The sequence below is a fragment of the Protopterus annectens genome, chromosome 6.part0 (genome assembly GCF_019279795.1).
Source record: "Protopterus annectens isolate FY-2018-M chromosome 6.part0, PAN1.0, whole genome shotgun sequence".
In the NCBI taxonomy this organism is placed as follows: Eukaryota; Metazoa; Chordata; order Ceratodontiformes; family Protopteridae; genus Protopterus; species Protopterus annectens.
Genome location: NC_056737.1, coordinates 1,449,634,369 through 1,449,649,255, shown reverse-complemented (window position 1 = coordinate 1,449,649,255; position 14,887 = coordinate 1,449,634,369). Strand labels below are relative to the sequence as shown.

The following is a 14,887-nucleotide window of genomic DNA, read 5'->3' as shown; positions in this document are numbered from 1 at the left end:
TATGCAAGTCCGTAGGCCTGAATACACCCTCAGAAGCCGGTGCCTGCACAGTGGCTCCAGACCCATCTAAGGTAGAGACATCCGCAGGTTCCACAATTGCAGCATCTCATGGCATAATGGACTCCAAATGGGTCTCAGTAGAGGCCTGCAAATCAGAAGTAGCAGGTATCAGGGGCTGCGAAAGCGCCTCACTGAGTACTGGCGAACTGGCGACTGGCTTAGGAGAAGAGTCGTCGGCAGCTTTGGACCTAGGCAGCCTGTCTCTATCTTTGCATTTTTTCAGAATTCCGGTAGACGGATGGCTAACCGACGACATTTCTCGATAATTAAACTGAGAACCGAAACATTTAGAGGTGAAAATATACTGACAACGGATAGTGCGCTGATTAAATAAGGCACAAAACCAACAGCAAGGTACATCGTGATCAGGGCCCAGGCAAGGAATACAGTACGAATGAAAATATTTGTGAGGTATTTGCTTTACACAAGTAATGCAATTATTAACTTTTACTGACATCGGTATGGAGCAAGAAAAAGTTTCCCCAACGAGGTACTTAGCTTTAGTTGAAGACTTCGGTTCTGAAACTCGAAAACGAAAATTTCAGGGGTCGGCCGACCAGCACTTGCAAACTGCTTCTGCTTCAGGCACCGCACGGCAAGAACGACTGATGTAATGGCGTCGGCTGCATGTTTTATACCCCTGATGACCTGGCATCATGGAAGAAGGGACAACATCTGACACTGGACCAAAGACTTTGTTAATCAGGCCGACTGAGGGCTACTGCAAACAGATAACCCAAATGTAATGACTGCAACAGGGAAACCCGAAGAACATCCAGCAAATGAAGCAAACGTTCAGATAGGATGATCAAAGATGGCATTTGGACTGGAGGCAAAGAATTTCTGCGGATGGTACATGCAAACGTCACCTTTATGCTCAACACTGTATGCGTACAGCATACCCTTAGTAACCTAAAGGCTTTGGTATATTGGCCGCACATTGTGCGTCGCCCTTGGCAGGGATCTCTGACTTGTAAGGAATGCTGCAAAGGTGAAACGCAAGGACATGTACAAAATATGTTAAATGAATAAATGGAAACTTGTTTTGTGTTACATGGGTTATATGGAATGCAAATGTAGTATGATTGTGTAAACAGATTTATACATCTATATACTTTTCCATTCATAAATACATAAATATTTTGCAAATAAGAGTCATCTTTGTATATAAATTAATGACCCATAAGCTTTTCGACAGGTGGAGTGGGATCTTTTAAATTTGGCTGAACTACCACCAACTTAAACAGATGGGACCTCAGTTTACTGTCTCATCTAAGGGACGAGGAAAGTACAGTTGTGTACACTTACCATAAATGGAAATGTTTGAGTGTATTCACTGTTGCAGTCATCTCATTTGGGTTATCCTGCCAGGGGTAGCCCTCAGTCAGCCCGAATACCAGAGGCTTAGTATTTCTGCGTCGGTTGCTGTCACTCCAGGACTGACGTCAGGTCTTCAGTGGTATAAAATCAGGTAGCCAACGCCATTACATCAGTTTTTCTTGCCCTGTCAGGAACCCCCAATAGGGAGCTAGGTTATGGTGGAAGAACACCACCAGTAGAAAGTAAATACCAAAATTTCCTTGTAAGGAGGGGGAGAGAGAGAGAGAGAGAGAGAAGGGGGATGGAGGGAGGGAAACCAGGACTGCAACAGTGAATACACTTGAACATCTATAGTTATGGTAAGTGTACACAACTGTACTATGTTATTCGTGTTTCACTGTTGCAGTCATCACATTTGGGTTGATTCTCAAAGCTGAAGAAAAGGGTGGAGGCAGTCAAGAAGACTGGGGGATGATTAGGATGCCCTGCAAGACTATGGTGGCAAAGCCTGCCCTGGATTTGGAGAAGATAGGCAGGTGGTAATGCTTGGTGAAGGTATGAACAGATGTCCATGTTGCAGCCACCAGAATGTCCCTGGTGGGGACCCCTCTGAGAAAAGCTGCAGAGGTGGAGGTTGCTCTGGTGGAATGTGTCCTGACCCCATTTGGAGGTGGTTTCCTGTGCCGTTTGTAGTAGAAATGGATGCACTGTGCTATCCATTTGGAGATTGTTTGTTTGGATATGGCCTTGCCCTTTGCTTCTGCAGCGAAGCTGACTAGCAATTGATCAGTTTTTCTAAAAGATTTAGTCCTATCCAGGTAAAATCGGAGCTGTCTGTGCACATCTAGAGAGTGCAGAATCCTTTCCCCCTTGTTTTGTGGGTTAGGGAAAAAGGTGGGCAAATGAATGGATTTGTTGAGAGCCACACTGGACACCACTTTAGGCATGAAGGATGGGTTAAGCCCTGAGGGAGACCCTGTCAGCATGGAAAATGATGAAGGGCTCTACAGCCATAAGTGCTTGTAGCTCTGATACTCTTCTAGCTGAAGTGATGGCCAGAAGCAAGGGCTGTCTTCCAAGAGAGAAATTTTAACTCTGCTGAAGCTGCAGGTTCAAAGGGGGGCAGCAGGGTGAGCTTTTCCAACACAAAGCTAAGGTCCTAAGCTGGAGTAGGAGCTCTTCTGGGAAGCCTTAGGTTGTTATCCCCTCTTAGGAACTGTTTGATGACAGGATGTGAGAAGAGAGGTGGCTCTGTGCTGAAATGAGCAGATATGGATGAGGCATGAATTTTAATAGAAGAGAAGGACAGACCCCTGTGTAGTACGTCTGCCAGGTAATCCAGGATGAGAGGTCGGGAGAGCTGTGCCATACCAACTCCCTTAGCCTGGATCCAGGTGCCAAAACCTTTCCACTTGTCAGCATAGGATTTTCTAGTGCTGGGGCATCTGGCTTCATGTATAACATCTAGAACTTGTTTGCTTAGGCTGGCAGCTTAAGGAGAGGTCAGGGAATAAGCCAGGCTGAGGGTCTGCAATTGGGGATGCATGACTTCTCCATTCCTCTGGGTCAGGAGTGTTGGGATCTGAGGTAGGTGCCGTGGTGGCAGTGGTGACAGGCTGTGCAGCATTGAGTACCAGTGCTAGCATGGCCAGTCTGGGGCAATCAGGATTCCCTAGGTTTTTCCTCTCTTATTTTTGAGCAGTACCCTTGAAATGAGTGGTAGAGGGGGAATGCATAGACCGAGAGGTTTACCCACTGGAAGGATAGAGCATTCACTTTCCAGGCCTTGCTGTGAGGTTCCCTGGTGCAGAATTTGCTGCACTAATGATTGGAGTGGGAGGCAAAGAGGTCGACCTTCAGGGTGCCCCATTTCTGGGTTACAAGGGTGAAGGTTCTGTGGTCTAGTTGCTACTCGTGTGGGTCTAGCAGGTTTCTGCTTAAGTTGTCTGCCAGAGAGTTTAGAGAGACTGGCAGGAATTGTGTCAACAGGTGTAGTTGCATGGCTGAGGCAGTGTGCCAAAGGGTTATGGTGAGTCTGCAGAGAGGATAAGAGTGAGTCCCTCCCTGCATGTTGATATACCACATCATTGTGATGTTGTCCGTTTTGATCAGTAGAGGTCCCAGGGAAAGTAGGAGTCTGAAAGCTGTCAGGGAGTGCTGAACAGCTAACATCTCTTTTTGGTTGATGTGCAGATGTATTTGATTTGAGCTCCATTGGCCCTGAATGCACCTGCCGTCCAGGTGAGCACCCCAGGCATAGTCTGATGCATCTGTGCATCTGTGGTGATGGTCTGGGCGGCACAGGGTTGTGAGAAGGGAAGTCCTGTGTTGTGGCAGCATGCTGTTGTCCACCAAATTAAATCTTTCATTAGACAAGGTATCACTGGTATAAGAGTTTCCAGGTCTTGTGAGTGCTGACATCAAAGGCTTTTTAGGTACAATTGTAGTTTCCTCATATGCAGTCCAGCATATGGAATGAGTAGAATGCAAGAGGCCATGAACCCTAGAGCTTGCAGGATTTTCCTTGCGGATAACTGGGTTCTGGTGGCTAGTTGAAAGAAGTAGCCTGTCAGGTAGGCTTGTTTTTCTGGAGTAAGGAATGCCATCTGAGATGCTGTGTCCAGGCTTGCTCCCAGGAATACATTTTTTTGTGTGGGGACTAGTTTTGATTTCTTTTCATTGATAGTATACCCCTTTACAAAGGTCAGGTGCTGTAGCAGTTTTTCCCTACTGTCTGCTTGAATCAGGCAGTCGTCTAAGTATGGGTAAATTTGAATATTTCTTTGTCTGCAAAAGGCAATGGCGGGAGCCAGACATTTTGTGAAAACTCTGGGAGCAGTAGATAAGCCAAAGGGAAGCGCAGAGAACTGAAAGTGCATAGATCCTGCCCTGAAACATAGGTATTTCCTGCATGATTCCCTGACTGGGATGTGCAGATAGGCCTCTTTTAGGTCTAGAGTGGCTAGCCAAGCATCCTTGGAAAGCATAGGTAGAAGCTGCTGGAGGGTGACCATTTTGAATTTTGGTATCGCAAGAAAGGTGTTTAGAATGGATAGATCAAGGACAGGGCGCCATGTGCCCTCTTTTCTGGGTACCAGGAAGAGTCTGGAGTAGAAACATTGACCTATATGTTCTGCAGGAACATGTTCTACTGCCCTCAAGGAGAGCAAGGAAAGGACTTACTTTTTGGCCTCTGATCACTGGTTTGGAGGAAGATCTGGGAACCCTTTTGGGGTTGGCAGAGCATGGAAATAAAATTTGTATCCCTGGGACACTATGCTGAGGACCCAGCGGTCGTTGGTAATGGTGATCCAGTTGCTTGCGTGGAAGGAGAGTTTTCCTCCTAGGGGAATGAGCAGGTGGGCAGAAGGAGGGGGTGGAAGTGTAAAGTCATTGTGAGTTCTTACCATAAGGGGGTGGCTTTGCACTCCCTGTTTTTGAAGAGGAGGAACTCCATTGCTTAGATCTCTGCATTCCCTGGGGCAGTTGTCTGGGGGGGGGGTCTGCTTCCCCTGGCTCTGGGCTGAGCTAGCCTGGAGGGGGCAGGAAAGGACCAGTGCTTGGAGGGGCAATGCCTACTGAACCTCGGTGGCTTGACCTGTAAGAAGTGTTTAACTGTCTGCATAGATTTAGCTTTTTCTTCCATCTTTTTTAAGACCTCTTCTGCCTTGTTGCCAAATAAGTTGCCTTTGTTCAAGGGTGCGTCCAATAATTTGGATTTGACATGATCTGGCAAGGTCTGTTCCTTAAGCCAAGCATGCATTCTAAGGACAGAACCAGTGACTGCTGCCCTGCAAGATGCTTCTAGGGAGACAAAACCACATTGTAAGGTGTGCTAAGTTACTTGTCTTGCAGAATGCATTAACTCTTGTAACTCTATTTTCTGCACAAGCAGGAAAAGAAGATATTTTTTGTTTGAGGAGTTCCATGGTATGTTGCTGATATTTCAGTATGTGGAACTGACAACTTACTGCTCTAATATCAAGAGTAGCAGAGGTGTATACTTTTTTACCTAATCTGTCTAATGCTTGGGAATCCCTATCTGAGGGGGGTAGGATTCTTAGCTGAAGTTGCTTTGATTCCTTTAGGTCCTTGAGAGATGACCTTGGGGTCAGCAGTAGGATTTTTGAAAAGAAATTTGTGAGAGTCAGGGACTCTATAATACCTATCAGGTTTCCTGGGAGCAGGAGGGAGGGTCTCAGGGGGTCAGACTGGATTCCATAAAAACATCATCCACAACATCCAGGAGGAATGGCCAGAGGTCTGTGCTGTGGTAGATCTAAGAATTCCCAGAGTATCTTTTTTGACTGAAGACAGTCCTGACATTCCCACTGGAAATGCTCCCTTAAAGTATGTAGGGTTTCCCCAAAGGAAAAGTCCTTGGGTGGAGAGGCTGAAGGGATGGATTCCTCTGCATCAGAATCCTCATAAGCAGAGAGGGGTTGCATATCTTCATATTCAGATGGATCAGAGTCATCGAACTACTGTTCAGATAAAACTACTGGGAACAAGTCTCTTTCTTTTGGAATGGGGAAGCCTGGCTTCCCCTAATAAGCATTATAAGGTCTTCTGCCATTTTAAGCATTTGAGATTGAGGCAAGGAAGCAGGTGCCTGAGCTTAGGTTGTCGGTTTTTTGGGTGTGGTTCATACCCAGGGCCTTAGAAACTCGGTTGTTTTTAAAAGAACTGAAGACACGAAAGAAGTCATCGGTCTGTGTTGAGTATCGGCAGTGCTAAGCACTTCCTCGAAAGCCAGTGCCTGCTCAGCGGCTCCTGACCCATCCAAGGTGGAGACATCCGCAGGATCCTTAGTTGAGGAAGAGTCTTGCGGCATACCAAACTCCAAAATGGTCTCGGTAGTGGCCTGCGAATCCCTAGAAGCAGGCATCAGAGGCTGCGAAAGTGCCTCACTGAGGACTGGAGAAATGACAACTAACTTAATGGAAGCGTCTTCGGCAATTTTGGACCTGTGCGGTCTTTCTCTGTCTTACATTTTTTCTGAAGATCAGTAGTCGGATGGCTTACTGAAGCCATATCAGAATTCGAGGACTGAGAGCGAAAATATCTAGCTACAATAAGGGTCCGACGATGTATAGTGCTGGCGTTGAACAAAGCACAAAAGCAACAGCGGGGGACGTCGTGGTCTGGGCCTAAACAGATGACAGAGTAAGAATGGAGGTCTCGGTGTGGTATTTGCTTTCCATAGGCGAGACAAATGTTAACTTTTTCTGACATCGGTTAGAGCAAGAAAAAAGGATCCCCAATGGGGTACTTAGCTTTACAAGACTTCAACTTCAATTCGGAAACGAAAACTCAGGTAATTGCCGACCGGCACTCGTGCAAACTGCTTCTGCTTTGGGCTCCTTGGCAAGAGAGACTGATGTAATGGCGTAGGCTGCCTGATTTTATACCACTGACTACCTGACGTCAGTCCTGGAGTGACAGCAACCGATGCAGAAATACTAAGCCTCTGGTATTCAGGCCGACTGAGGGGCTACCCCTGGCAGTATAACCCAAATGTGATGACTGCAACAGTGAAACACGAAGAACATCTAACAATCATGACAAAAAAAAATCTGTGGTTTTATTTATATTGTAAATATTACACAAAATGCAAGACAGAATACAAGGCATAATTATTAGCTGTTCAATTCCTTATTACTTACTTTATCTGCAGCTGCAAGTAACTTATCGGCCATTTTATCAAGGTTTGAAGCTTTTCCTGTATAAATAAATCTCATCATTTCCTTAAATACTTCTGGATCAACATCGCTTATTTCGACTCTGTTCTGTTAAAAGAAGAATAAAACGAGTAACATACTTAATCAAATGTTCTGATTTCAGTTTTCAAAATTCTGTTAAACTGACTCAGAGTTTTTAATAATTGCGTGACCAAACAGGATAAAGAAGCACAAAACAAAAATGAAAGGTAAAGGATCAGATTATTTAATACAGAGGTGATATGGAATATGATCACAGGGAGAGAGTACACATAGCTGGAGCATCAAACAAACTACATAAAACAGAGAACAAGTGTGACCAATGAGATCTGATCCAGGGGAAAAAAAAAATCAGTGGGTGTTTTGTCAATGTCTGCTCAATGGCTAGTCATTAAAATGAGTAAATGTCAGAAACCTGAAAGGATACAGCTTTTACAGAAATCATCACAGTATAACAGGGGTGCACAGCAATGTTAAGCACTATACATAAAAGTGCAGCAATTTTTTCATCCATTCCAGAAGAAAAGGATGACCATAAGTTTCATGGGATATCTAACAAATTAAATATGCCAAGGTCAGAAACAAGAAGTTATGTACTCACCATAACGTTCGATGTATGTAGTCCATCTCGCCTCACATTCTTACCTGTGGGTTCGGAGCCGAATATCGGCTCCGACTCGGCCAACTTTTCTAGCTCAAAGTCTTCTATTGGCTGGGCTAAGCAGGTATCCCATGCTGCACTGCTCCATATCCCCAGATCTAGTTTGCTGCGAGTACTCAGTCATACCCCATGCATACACAACTTCCAAGTAAAAAAGGGATAAGCCAAAGGTGAAGGGAACTCTGTAAATAGAAACCTAACCTCCAGATCCTCCAGGCAGGGGGAAGGTGGGAGGGTAAGTAAGAATGTGAGGCAAGATGGACTACATACATCGAACGTTATGGTGAGTACATAACTTCTTGATGTTATGTAGTCCAAACTCGCCCACATTCTTACCTGTGGGACAGCGTCCCTAGCACCTACATCTTGGGTGGCTCATAGGAAAATACTCCGGAGTACTGTGGAACCAAGGGACGACCTGCCCCTAGATACCACGTCCAATTTGTAATGAGAAACAAATGTGTGAGGAGAAGCCCAAGTAGCTGCTGCACATATATCAACCATCGATAATCTGGCTTGATAGGCTGTAGATGTAGAGACAGCCCGAGTAGAGTGGGCCTTGACTGGAAACGGCAGGTCTTTACCTCCTGCGGAGTAGGCAAAAGAGATGCAACTGGATATCCATCTGGATAGGGTGATTTTGGAGACAGGGGACCCAAATTTATTGTCTGAAAAGGAGACAAATAGTTGATCAGACTTCCGGATATCTTTTGTTCGGTGCAGATAAAACCGTAACTGTCAGTGAACATCCAATTGATGAAATTTAAATTCTGCCTTGTTTGAAAAATGGGGAAAGAATACAGGCAACTCAATAGATTGATTAGGATTAGATACGGAGACCACTTTAGGAAGGAAAGAAGGGTTTGGTCTAAGAGAAACCCTATCCTTATGGAAGATCAAGTATGGAGGTTTGATGGAAAGGGCTTGAATTTCTGACTGAAGTGATTGCTATTAAAAAGGCTGTTTTCCAGGTCAAGAATTTTAACTCACAGGTAGCTGCAGGCTCGAAAGGCGGTGAAGTAAGGGCTTGCAGAACAAATTTGGGATCCCAGGGCATGATAGGTTCAGAGACCGGAGAACGGAGTAATAGAGTACCTTTCAGGAAGGCCTTACAGAGTCTGTGAGCCATGAGACTAGGCTCATTAGCAACATGAAAATTAGAGATCACTGCCAACTGAACTTTTATGGTAGCTGCCGCAGAACCCTGATGGAAAAGCATAGACAAAAACTCCAATACTGAAGCAATCAGGGCTGTGTAAGGATCAATTCCTTGGGTATGCGCCCAAACAGAAAACCTCTTCCATTTGCTAGAATAAATGTTCCTCATAGAGGGCTTATGAGAGGAAGATAAAATGTGAACTACCTCTGGCGAAAAATGAAGCCTAACTAACGATGGAAGTGGAGTAGCCAGGCTGTCAACCGGAGGGTCATCAGGGAGTGGTGGAACTGTCCCGACATGTGTGTCAGTAAATCTGGTTGAGGGTCCAAAATCCAAGGAGTGTCCACAATGTATGGCTGAAGAAAGGGGAACCAGACTTGGCGAGGCCAGTGTGGAGAAATCAGAATCATTCTGCTTCCCAAGGATTGCGCTTTCTGAATCACCTTTGACAGCAAAGGAAACGCAGGGAAAGCATAAAGCAGACCGGAGGGCCAATCGTGAACTAGAGCATCCCTGGGTGACGCCCCCTATGGGGAGATCAGCGTGAAGTAGCTGCTGCATTTTGCATTGAGGGGGCTGGCAAAAAGGTTGCAGCAAGGCTGACCCCATCTGCTGAAGATTCACTCTGCAACTAGGCGATTCAGGGACCACTCGTAAGGCATCAGAATAGCTCTGCTTAGCCTGTCCGCAATCACGTTGGACTTCCCCGGAATGTGAGTTGCCACCAGAAACCGTTGGGAAGTTATTGCCCACTGCCACACTCGCATGGCCTCTCTGCACAGAGGGTAAGACCTGGTTCCCCCTTGCTTGTTTAGATACCATACTACTGACATGTTGTCCGAGTGTATTGCAATTGTGCCCAGAGGCAGAAAGATCTGAAGTGCCTGCAACACAAGTAGCACCGCTCTCATCTCTAGGACGTTGATATGCAGATGTATCTCGTGATCCTGCCACGTGCCTTGAACCGTCCTGCCAAGATAATGCCCCCCACCCCACCTGGGAGGCATACGTGGTCACTGTGGCAACCGGGATGGGTGGGACAAAGGGTTTTCCCCTGTCCAAATTGTTGGTGCAAAGCCACCAGCTGAGATCCTGTTTGTATCTGTCCGTGAGCAAAATGGGGTGAGAAAGTGGAAATTTCTGGAGAGACCATTGAACAAAGAGGAGCCATTGGAGAAGTCTCATGTGCAACCTCACTAGAGGGACCAACATAATTGTTGCTGCCATGGTCCCGAGGAGTTGAAGAACCCATCTTGCCTTCGCTTTCTTCAAGGGCATCAGAGTGTGAATCTGTTGCTGTAAGACTCTGATCCTTTCCTGCGGTAAAAATGCTTGCATTCAAACGGTGTCTAATTCTGCACCTATAAAGGTGACACGCTGTGAGGGCAACAAGGCAGATTTTTCCCAATTTAGTGTTATGCCCAACTGTTGACAGAGTGATGGCAGCGTCCCTGGTTTGGATTAGTAGATGACTGGTGGGGGCGGTAAGGAGCCAGTCGTCCAGATACGTAAACACTTGGAATCCTTGACGCTTCAAGTGAGCAGTCACCACCAACATACACTTGGTGAACACCCTGGGGGCTGTGGTGAGACCAAAGGCAACTGCAAATGACTGGCTCCCAGCCGGAAGCGTAGGTAACTCCTGGATGCCCTGTCCATTTTAACATGGTAGCAAGCATCCTTGAGGTCGATGCAGCACATCCATACCTCCTCTCCCAACAATGGGAGAATCGATTGTAGTGTGACCATATGGAACTTGGACTTCTGTATGTAGTTGTTCAGTCGGCAGAGATCTAATATGGGTCTCAGGTCCCCTGTTCTCTTTGGCACCAAAAAGAATCTTGAGTAAGTCCCTAATCCGATGTGGTCTGAGGGGACACGCTGGATGGCTCCTTTTTCTAGCAGCTTTGAAACCTCTGAAGCTGCTTGATCCCTTTGACTGGGTGGAACGTCCGGGATTTTTCTGACTGAAGGGGGATCTGACAAACGGAATGACATAACCTCCAGAAATTATTCGTAATACCCATCGGTCCTGGGTGATGTTTTGCCAGGCTTCTGGATACAACGAAATTCGACCCCCGACTGGCTCCACAGCCGGGCACTCCCTCAGGAACGAGAGTTGGGAGAGCCGTGAAAGGAATCGCGGTCTCCCGAATTGCAGGGGCCCCCTCTGCCTCTAGGGCGGCATCTCCCTGAATAACCTCCCCCTCCTCTGCCTCTGGAGGGGGACTCACCTTGTGCAGCAGGAAAAAACCTCTGTGATTTGTTGAACCACATCTTCCCACCCCGCTGGGCCTTGGGGTAAGGCCTAGTGGGAAGGGAAAAACGGACCCCTATGGCAGAGAGGGTCTTTCCCTCTTGTTCGCACCTGGTGAGGGTGTCGTTCACTTTGGTTCCGAATAAGAAAGAACCATCAAAGGGGACGTCAGTGAAAGAAGACTTGAAGGCCTCCGCAAAATGACAAAGGCGCAGCCAGGCTTGCCTCCTAAGGGCGACTCCTGAACTAGCTTCCCTGCTTGCTCCATCGGCTGCATAAGAGATGAGCCGCATGGAGGAGTTGACGATGGAATTGAGGGTAGACACCTGGGCGTTAACTGTCTGGGCCACTGTCTCAGGGACGTTATCCGCAAGAGTATCTCCTAGCTCCTTGAGGACAGATAGTTCAGCGATCGTAAGGTAAAGGTTGCTGACGAGAGGGTACACTTCCCATACCGGTCCATGGTCCTAGACTCCTTCTTAGGCAGATGGACGGAGGAAGAAGTCTCTGCTACTTCCTTCTGAGTGGCCGCCGCCACCACTATGGCATCCACAGGGACCCCTTTAGAGAGAAACTCCTTACCCGGGGGAGCAGAAAGAAACTTATTGGGATGCCAGGGTACGGGCTCCACAGAATCAGGGTTCTCCCACACCCTCCGACAAATTAGATCTAGGAGCTCGTCGAAGGGTGGGGACACCCAGGAGGCGGAGGGCTTAGCACCAAAGGCCTTAAGGAAAACCGACTCCTCCTCGGAGAGAGCTTTGGACGGCCAGTCACCTCTTTGTTTCAGTATCTCCAGGATGTCGGAGAAGGAAACATCATCAGAGGAAGACTTGGGGGACCCCTCAGATTCCTCGAGGTCAGTATCAGAGCTGAGAGACTCATCCTGGGAGTCTATGTGCTTCCTCTTGCACGTCTTCTGTCTAGGGGGCTCCTCAGGCACGAACTCTGAAGGGCCCTCAGAAACTTGGGGACCACTCGTGGGGGTATCCCTAGGCCTTGGCGCTCCGCTGTCTACAGACAGGTGGTGATCAGAGGCTCTCACCCGAGTGGTGGGGGACAGAATGACCGACCCGCATGATGTAGCTGACGATCCGGCCAGTGCAGTCCACATGGCCTCAAAGGCAGACCCCCCCCCCCCCCCCGAGTCCAAGGACCGGCCAGCCTCCGAGACCAAGACAGGAGTCAGGGTCCCTCGAGCCGAGGCACTGAGTGGAAGACTCGGAACCGAAACATGTCCCGAGATGTCCCCCTTGGGCTAGACAGAAGAATCTCGAGTCCCGAACCCTGTGGAATGAGCCGACGGGGCCAGAGCCGACGTCGGAGCTGACCCAAGAACATCACACTGCACAGAACACACTGGCTCTGAAGACAGAGATGCACTCGGAGGAGGAATGATCGACAAAGGGGTCGGGACGGGCTCTGGAGCCGACTGGGCAGGAGACTAAAACAATTTCGCCAAAACCGGTGACTGGAGGAGCCTCTGCACCACCCTGTCAACATCCACATCAGAAAGGGTCCTGGAGGATTTGGAGGACAGGGATGGGGATCGAGATCTTCTCTCAGGTGAACCTGGTCTAAGACTAGGCGATTGGCTCCGAAGAGGTTCCAAAATAATTGGAGCCGACGCCTGATCCATCGACACCGACACTTCCTGCGGCCCCAAGGACAGTGGAGCCGAGGAGGCCGAAGCAAGTTTTGTGACTTTCTCCGGAGGCTCAGAGGAAACTGAAGGAGCCAGAGATCTCTTTTTTGATTTAGACTTAGATTTAGCACTGGGAGAAGAATCCATGGCCTCTTCGAAAGAGAGTTTCAAGAGTCCCTTTAAAATAAGCTTATTCTTTCTTTCCTGGAGTACTCTGGGACTGAAAGCATGGCAGAAGCTGCAGGACTCCTGCAGATGAATGGCTCCCAGGCAATAAACACAAATTGAATGCCCATCAGTGATGGACATCTTGTAACCACACTTGGAGCACTTCTTAAAACCCGAAGGTTTATGCTCTTTGGAATCCCTGGACATTCTTCCAACAAGCAATAACAAAAACCAACACAGCACAAATCACTTGTCTGACAAGAAAGGACACAGACACGCAATACCACAAAAGGCAGGAACAAGATAGAAGCTGCACACACAGATGCACTGAAACAAAAAAGGCCAAAAACCTCTAACCAAAACGGTTTTTGACTAGAAAGCCAGGGGAAACCGGCTCTAAAACCTGTAACTTAAATGGTTTTAGCGCGAACAACACAGGACAATAGGACTAGGTCCTCTAACTAAAACGGGCCTAGCCCGTGAAACAGCAAGCTGGAATACCACAAACCACAAACACACTACCTACAACAAAAACAACACTAAATAGACACTAGCTATGAAAATAGCTTTTTGTTTATAACAAATTTTCTCCAAAAGGAAGAAAAAAGGGTACTTAGCCACAGCCAAGAGCAAGACCACGTCCGAGCTACACGAGCGGCAAACGAGATCTGGGGATATGGAGAAGTGCAGCATGGGATACCTGCTTAGCCCAGCCAATAGAAGACTTCGAGCTAGAAAAGTTGGCCGAGTCGGAGCTGATATTCGGCTCTGAACCCACTGGTAAGAAAGTAGGCCAGATTGGACTACATGACATCATCTATTTAATGTCTAGATGGACTGATTTGAGCACAACTGCAGAATCCTAAAATAGATGAGTTGTGTAAAGTACCATCTATACACACAAAAACCTTGATGAAAACACAATAAATAAATAACTTTTGCAGAGCTAGAACCAACAAGGCTTCTACAAAGAAACAGACATTTTCTGGCCTGTTTTTTCCACAAATTAAATGCCCTCATAGGATCATAGGAGGTTACTAGGCTAATGGCCCTGGGGCCCTTACAAGCCTAGACATGAGTTTATCCCCAAAAAAGAAACCTCAGTCAGCACCTGTCGCCCCTGTCAATGAGGAACAAAGGTGGAACCCTGGGACAAATTTGTGGTTTCTCATCCACTCATCAAGGTTGCGCTTTAAGACAGTCAGCGAGGTACTCTGACATGTATGGGAAGTCTATTCCTGAGAAAGGGCAACCTCTGGGAGACAAACCTCTCTCTCCAGCAGTTTTTGTTGATGTCGCATATTAAATTTATGCGCATCGAGCAGGTAATGCATGAGGAGTAGACTTAAGGATATGGAGCATCTCTAGTAGGTCAGGATCCGATACTGCCTTGTAGGCAAGACACAGATCAACTCTGAGCAATCTGCATGATACTGAGTACATTTGAGCCTTTCTGCATAGGACAGGTGTTGGAGGCCATGGATTCTCTTTGTGAGGTATTTCTGTGGCCTTTCCAGTTGGTGCAGGTGTTTGGAGAGGTACATACCAAAAGTACAGTTGTGTACACTTACCATAAATGTAGATGTTCAAGTGTATTCACTGTTGCAGTCATCACATTTGGGTTATCTGCTTGCAGTAGCCCTCAGTCGGCCTGATTAACAAAGTCTTGGGTCCTGCGTCGGTTGCTGTCCCTTCTTCCATGACGACAGGTCGTCAGGGGTATAAAACATGCAGCCGATGCCATTACATCAGTTTTTCTTGTCCCATATGTCAGGTGCCCCCCTAATGGGAAACAATTAAATCTATAAATATACAAGGTTACACTGCCAACAAAAAAGCAAATATACCAAAAAGCTTTTGAGCATAGTAAAGGAGAGTAGAGGTATAGCCAAAAAAA

At 47.1% G+C, this 14,887-nt stretch overlaps 1 protein-coding gene across 1 annotated transcript in view; it reads right to left on the bottom strand.

The window, feature by feature from the left end:
* The window catches only part of SPOPL (speckle type BTB/POZ protein like), a 771,896-nt gene that overhangs the window by 303,900 nt on the left and 453,109 nt on the right, over positions 1 to 14,887 (bottom strand). Inside the window, exon 7 of the mRNA XM_044073670.1 lies at positions 7,047 to 7,169. Coding sequence (XP_043929605.1) covers positions 7,047 to 7,169 — 123 coding nt within the window. The remainder of the gene's footprint in view (positions 1 to 7,046; positions 7,170 to 14,887) is intronic.